Source organism: Musca vetustissima, unplaced genomic scaffold, assembly GCF_032173495.1.
Source record: "Musca vetustissima isolate MV318-11 ecotype Yass unplaced genomic scaffold, APGP_CSIRO_Mvet_v1 utg17907, whole genome shotgun sequence".
Classification (NCBI taxonomy): Eukaryota; Metazoa; Arthropoda; class Insecta; order Diptera; family Muscidae; genus Musca; species Musca vetustissima.
In genome coordinates, this window is record NW_026888613.1 from 92,212 (window position 1) to 99,521 (window position 7,310).

At 36.4% G+C, this 7,310-nt stretch overlaps 1 protein-coding gene across 1 annotated transcript; it reads left to right on the forward strand.

The window, feature by feature from the left end:
- The first annotated feature begins 360 nt into the window (after positions 1–360).
- Positions 361–6,715, forward strand: LOC133336496 (interleukin enhancer-binding factor 2 homolog). The gene is made up of 3 exons (XM_061544792.1): positions 361–552; positions 2,425–2,553; positions 5,822–6,715. Exons 1-3 carry the CDS (start codon positions 394–396, stop codon positions 6,713–6,715), a joined length of 1,182 nt encoding a protein of 393 aa, XP_061400776.1. The 5' UTR covers positions 361–393.
- The last annotated feature ends 595 nt before the right edge of the window (positions 6,716–7,310 follow it).

Below are 7,310 nucleotides of genomic sequence, written 5' to 3' on the forward strand. Positions count from 1 at the left end.
GATCTATTCTACTTACCGCTTATACACGCCTTTTAACTCGACTTCAACTTTCAGTCGATTAGTCCTCTCAATCGATTAGTCGAAAGTCGAATTACCTATCCCTAATCATAATTTGCCTTAACCTCATTCGTAAACAACACGGTTTCCATTTAGTCTCCATCCCACCTCATTCGTAAACTTTCGGTTATACCATTTTGAGTTCATCTTTATCGGCCATTTTGTCTTCTCCTCCCATTCGTTAGCAGGTGGAACGTTTTTCAATTTTTTCAGTCGTCGTTTTGCAACTTTTTACTCGAAAACCGTTCCTGAATTTTCCAATATATTTTGCGAGCTATTGGACGCGGTCGTATTTCTAAAAAAAGTCTAAAAATTAATAAACTAAAGAAGAAAACAATGGTGCGAGGTGGCATTCGTGGTGGCCGTCCTATGCGTGGTCCAATACGACCACCATTTAAGAAAACATTCGTGCCCAGACACCCGTTTGACCTGACATTAGCTGAAGTTGTATTCCCGAAAGTTTCGCCGGCTGTCGATGATGCTGCCTTAACTGCTGTATGTATTCTTAGGAACAACTCTAGTTTAGTAAAAACGATCAAATTTTTTTGAAATTTTTTCCAGAGGTAGGTATTTTTACCCTAATTATGGGGATATCTTTTTTTCTTGGGGGACGTACCCGGTTACCCGGTTATTTGACCCGGAAGTTCGGGTACGGGTACCCGGTTATATCCGGTTCCAGAGGTAGGTATTTTTACCCTAATTATGGGGATATCTTTTTTTCTTGGGGGACGTACCCGGTTACCCGGTTATTTGACCCGGAAGTTCGGGTACGGGTACCCGGTTATATCCGGTTCTACGGATCCGGTTAATATAATATGGGTATCATTTTAAAGGTTATAAAAATACCTTTCCATTGAGTGGTAATATGATAGGGTTATCTCACCATTTTGGAGATATAGTCAAAAAACTGGGTTTTGGACCCCGATTTTTTTGAAAAACTCCCTAAAAGTCGAACTTGGGTCCATTATAGTCTCTCTCCAAACCAAACCCAAATGATAGACCACGATTTGCCCTTTCCAAAATGGTGCGATATGTGGCTGTATCTGTTGTGGATCAAAAGATATGGGCCTTAGAACCCTATAAAAACAAGGAAAATCTTTCTGCATGACAGAATCTCCTTTTAAGTAGCATGGTGTTTTTTGGGTGACCGGCCTTCGGCCGGGTATTTAAGACTTTCTCCTATGGACAGATGCCAACAGCGGCTACGCGACAGAATCTCTTGTTAAATAGAATATTTTTTTTTTTTTTTGGGTGACCGGCCTTCGGCCGGGGATTTAAGCCTTTCTCCTATGGACAGATGCCAACATCGGCTAACGCGGCAGAAACTCCTTCTAAATAGAATATTTTCTTGTGTAGCCGGCCTTCGGCCGGGGATTTAAGACTTTCTCCTATGGACAGATGCCAACACCGGCTAACGCAGCAGAAACTCCTTCTAAATAGAATATTTTTTTGTGTAGCCGGCCTTCGGCCGGGAATTTAAGGCTTTCTCCCATGGACAGATACCAACACCGGCTACGCGACATAATCTCTTGTTAAATAGAATATTTTTTTGGGTGACCGGCCTTACGCCAGGGATTTAAGACTTTCTCCTATGGACAGATGCCAACACCGGCTACGCGACAGAATCTCTTGTTAAATAGAATATTTTTTTGGGTGACCGGCCTTCGGCCGGGGATTTAAGACTTTCTCCAATGGACAGATGCCAACACCGGCTAACGCGGCAGAAACTCCTTCTAAATAGAATATTTTTTTTGTGTAGCCGGCCTTCGGCCGGGGATTTAAGACTTTCTCCTATGGACAGATGCCAACACCGGCTAACGCGACAGAAACTTCTTCTAAATAGAATATTTTTTTGTGTAGACGGCCTTCGGCCGGGTATTTAAGACTTTCTCCTATGGACAGATACCAACACCGGCTACGCGACAGAATTTTCTTGTTTTTGTAGGGTTCTAAGGCCCATATATTTTGATCCACAACAGATACAGCCATATATAGCACCATTTTGGAAAGGGCAAATTGTGGTCTACCATTTGATTATGGGTTAGAGATGTACTATAATGGAGCAAGTTCGACTTTTAGGGAGTTTTTCAAAAAAATCGGGGTCCAAAACCCAGTTTTTTGACTATATCTCCAAAATATATATTAACCGGATCCGTAGAACCGTACCCGTACCCGAACTTCCGGGTCAAATAACCGGGTAACCGGGTACGTCCCCCAAGAAAAAAAGATATCCCCATAATTAGGGTAAAAATACCTACCTCTGGAAAAAATTTCAGAAAAATCTGATCGTTTTTACTAAACTAGAGTTAAGCCTATTCTTATGTGTATACCAATGAAAGATATTTTTCATTTCTAATTTATTTAAAGGCATTGCTCAAGCGGAATCAGGATCTTAGTCCTACACCTGCCGAACAAACGTCGGTAGGGAATTTGGTTTCTAAGGTTCAGGCTGTATTGGATAACTTGATTGTGGCTCCAGGAGACTTTGACAAATGTGTAAGTGCTTTATAATTGGCAATTGTCTGATGGTGTAAATTTGCCAATGGATTTGATCTGATATAATTTACGTATTTAGAATACTAGAGTAGCCTCATTGAGAGAATATTACCATAGGTAGCTCCAATGGTATTATTTTTATAGAAGAAAGCCATAGCTTTCATAAGTTTTAAAATATACCCTTTTTACCTTGTTAGTAATAGTAATAACCCAGACATAGATTAATCAAAATGTGCTCCGAACTTTCAAGGCCCGCATCTTGGGAAGTATGCATTTCACCACATAAAATGTATATCACTGAAATCAACTCAACTAGGACTACTCAGGGCAAAAGTGTCAAAATCATTCGAGAGACCTTTTTCGGACATTTAAGTAATTGGGGAAGGTTTATTTTCATTTGAATGGACATTAGACTTGAGTCTAATTTAAGGGCTGTTATACGGCGTTTACATTTTATCGGATTTCGTTAACCCAGTGGGTTTAAATGATCAATTTCATTGTATATATGTCAAATAAATCTTCATAGTGTAGGTTAACCCGGTAAAAAGTTCTAATGTAAACGCCGTATTAGTGTCTGTTTTGAAATTTTTGGCATAATTAGTCCCTTAGACCAGATTACCACGATTTTAATTACAGTAAAAAATTCGAAATTCATTTTGAATTTCGGAGGTTCATATCACAGAATTATGGATTTCTTCGATAATAGAATAAAATCACTTTTAGCCGTATTGCCGATAAGAATAGAAAAGTGGGGTAAATTCAAGGGTCCCAGGGAACTCTGGAGGCTCATATCTCCGGAAGTATGGATTTCCTCTCAGATAAAATTTTAAAATATGTTCCTCCGTTCAGTCTAATCTTCTATGACTTGCCCAAATCTCAATTTGTAGCCGTATTTTTTTTATAAATTTTAAACTTACATATCCCCATCGAATGTAATACACGATGAGCTTGCTGGCCAATAAACAGTCACAGGCCGCTCGTCGCCTACCTAAATTGTTTTATAGAAATAATCAAACACTGGAAGTGCTTTCAGAAAAGGACGAAAAAATATTTAGTTTTTTTTCGTACGTTCCCACGCCTCACTTTCCCACCCCTGCCGACAGAGGGGGCGACCTCCCCTTTCGTAGGGATCGCGTACACACCATAATCCGCATTATGATGGAATATGAGAAGGGATAGAAAACCAGCTACAGAAATCTACTTCAACAGCCAGTTTGTTATTAAGTTGTATTATTCATTTAAAAATATGATTATATTAGATTTTATTAGTTCAATATTCATGCAAAAGTCTACGTTAGAATACACAGAATTGAAATAAATACACATTTTACTAAGTGGATCTCCCATAGAAAAATTTGTGCGATGAAAATCTACGTATAATGGTTGATAATATCTACTTGATCGAAAAGGAACATTTATTCTAATGGATGAAATTATTAAGTCTGAGGATATATTACCGTTTAGTATTTTAATTACTATCATAGTGTTCAACATAATACGTCTACTTTTTAATGTAGGCAATCGAATTAATTTTAACCTGCTAGTGTAAGAAGGCAACACAAAGTCACTATTCCAATGTAAACCTCTCAGTGCAAAAATTAGAAATTGTTTCTGCACTGATTCAATTTTATCGGAATATATTGTATATTGGGGATCCCATACAACAGAACCATATTCTAATATGGGTCGCACAAGAGATGTAAAAAGTTGTTTTGTAATGTAGGGATCAGAGAATTCTTTAGCCCATCGTTTTATAAATCCTAAGACACCGTGGGCTTTGTTTACCATAGAAATGATATGATTATTAAAATTTAATTTTGGATCCATTAAAATACCAAGATCAACAAATGAATCTATAGTTGATAAAACAGTACCATTAATATTGTATTGCCTTGTTAAAGTAGAAGATCTGGAAAACACATATGCTTACATTTGTTTAGGTTTAAATCCATACAGTTTAATTCGCACCATTGAAAAAGGTTATTTAAATCATTTTGAAGTAAATCAGCTTGCTTCATGGAGTTATGGGTGATAAACAACTTGACATCGTCAGCATACATTAGCAATTTGGAGTGGATTATTGCATTTGGTAAATCATTTATGAATAGAAGAAAGAGGAGTGGACCTAAATGACTTCCTTGGGGAACACCGGAAGGAACATTATTGGATTTGGAGAGACAATCATCAAACAAAACTACCTGTGATCTATTTCTCAAATAAGATGATATCCATTTAACTAAATTTATACTGAAACCAATTTGATTTAATTTATAAAAGTTCATGGTTAACCCTGTCAAAAGCTTTACTGAAGTCAGTGTAAATCGTGTCGGTTTGATTACGCTGAATAAAACCTTTTATGACGGTTGAGGAAAATTGAATAAGATTGGTAATGGTTGAGAGGCCACTACGAAAACCATGTTGATATGGACTTAAGATTGGCTGAACTTTATGAGAAATTACATCAGTAATCAGTTTTTCGAATAATTTTGGAATTGCACTCAATTTAGCAATTCCTCTATAATATAAAGACATTAGTTAAGCTACCAGATTTGTGTAAAGGAACTATATATGATTTCTTTCAGAAGGTCGGAAAATGACCATATTTCAGGGAATAATTAAACAATAGCGTTAAAGGGATAGCTAATGTATCTGAACAGTACATTAGAATTATGCTAGGAATGCCATCCGGACCTGGACTTTGATCTTAAATTACGTAGATTTTTAGAAACATATTGACTTTGTAAAAAAGGCATATATATTTGATCTATCGTCGATAATTTATAATTATATGTATCTTTATTTGGACAGGGTGAATATGAATATGTTGTAGCGAAAAAATTTGCAAAGCACTCTGAAATTTCAGAGTTTTTCTCAAATGTCTGATTATTGAATTTCAAGATGGTGGGCTTTGACGTAGCTTTTCTTTTTATATTAACAAAGTCATAAAAAGACTTAGGATTGGATTTGAAATTAAGTTTAATCTTCTTTAAATAAAGATTGTAAAGTTTTCGGGACTCTGACGTATATTTAGACCTTGCGATTTTAGATTTTAGCACGATCTACTACAACATCTTAAATTTTCCAAATATTTTGAGAGATGGGGCTAAGAACAATTTCATGAAATGTGAGAATATTTTAAAAATGTACATAAGTGAAATCTTGATGAAAAGGGCAAATGCTACAATTTTCTGTGAGGTGCGGGGTTTTCAATTCCTGTTTAGTGTAATTTGTCCTAAATTTTTTATTGGTATCTATTTTATCTTTATAGCAACTGGAAGAAGTACGTCAAGTTGGATCATTCAAGAAGGGTACTATGTTAACCGGCAATAATGTTGCTGATATAGTCGTTATAATGAAATCTGTCCCAACAAAAGAAGCGTGCGAAGAGCTGGCCAAAAAAGTTGAAAATGACCTCAAGAATTCAATGAAAACTGAAGTATTAACCAAGGCAGATAAAATTGTCACCACTCATCATGAACGTGGTTTTGACATTTATAATTCGCAGGCTAAAGTTCGTATACTGATTACAACTATTCCGCCCAACATAAGGAAAAACGAAGCGAATATGTTTCCAGAGGCCAAGGTTATGCATGGTCATTTGGCTGCTATAAGACATACCCGTTGGTTCGAAGAGAATGCTCACCATTCATCAATAAAAGTGCTTATTCGCATTTTAAAGGATCTTACAAAACGCTTTGAAGCATTTTCTCCTTTATCGCCCTGGATGTTGGATTTAATGGCCCATCTCACTATCATGAACAACCCTTCCAGGCAGGCTTTGCCAATTAATTTGGCTTTCAGACGCGTATTCCAACTCTTATCGGCTGGTCTCTTTCTTCCCGGTTCAGCAGGCATTACAGACCCCTGTGAACCTGGTCACAATAGAGTTCATACAGCCATGACACTGGAAGAACAAGATTCTTGTTGTATGACGGCTCAGACTCTACTGCGTGTCCTAGCCCACGGTGGATATAAACAAATTTTGGGCATTGAAGGAAACTCGAACATAGTCAAAGAAATGTCTGTGTGGAACGGAGTAGTTGTTTCTCCATTGGAACGTGTCTATGAAAAGCCAGTCGATAAAAAAGATGGCGATGGAGACGAAGATATGGAAACGGTTGAAAATGACAATGTAATGGATGAAGATTCTGCTGAACAGTAAGAGTCATTAGAATTAAATAGTATCTCATAAATATAGCGATAGATGCAATAAAGATATTCATCATATTAATAATATGTTTTTTTTTTACTATTAAAATTTTTGTTGGACATTATGGTTTTTCAAGGGTCGTACCTAAATTCATGCGTATGCGTACGATTTTATTCACCTCAAAAGTTAAAAACATGTTTTTTAATGAATGTTGCCCAAATACGCATTGGGTATAACAACGTTACCTATATTTCATCTTCCCCACTATGGCGAAATGTTTTGTACAGCCGTATTACCCAATTACGTCCAACAGATCAAAATCAAAATGTGTCCAAATAATAAAAATATTCAACTTCCCCACTATGGCAAAATGTTGTGTATTACCCAAATACGTCGAATCCATATCTTCAAGCAAATAATACAAACCGCAAAACAAAATTGAAAATTTATTAAATTAATCCACATATTTTTAGTTTCCATTCAAAATTTCAAATTTCCAGAATGTTTTGTTTTCAACAAAAGAAAAAAATGAAAAATACGTTCTGTCAAAGTTGAAATTGTTCAACTTGAAATTTTGTACGTTCGTGTACATGTGTTCTACTTTTGT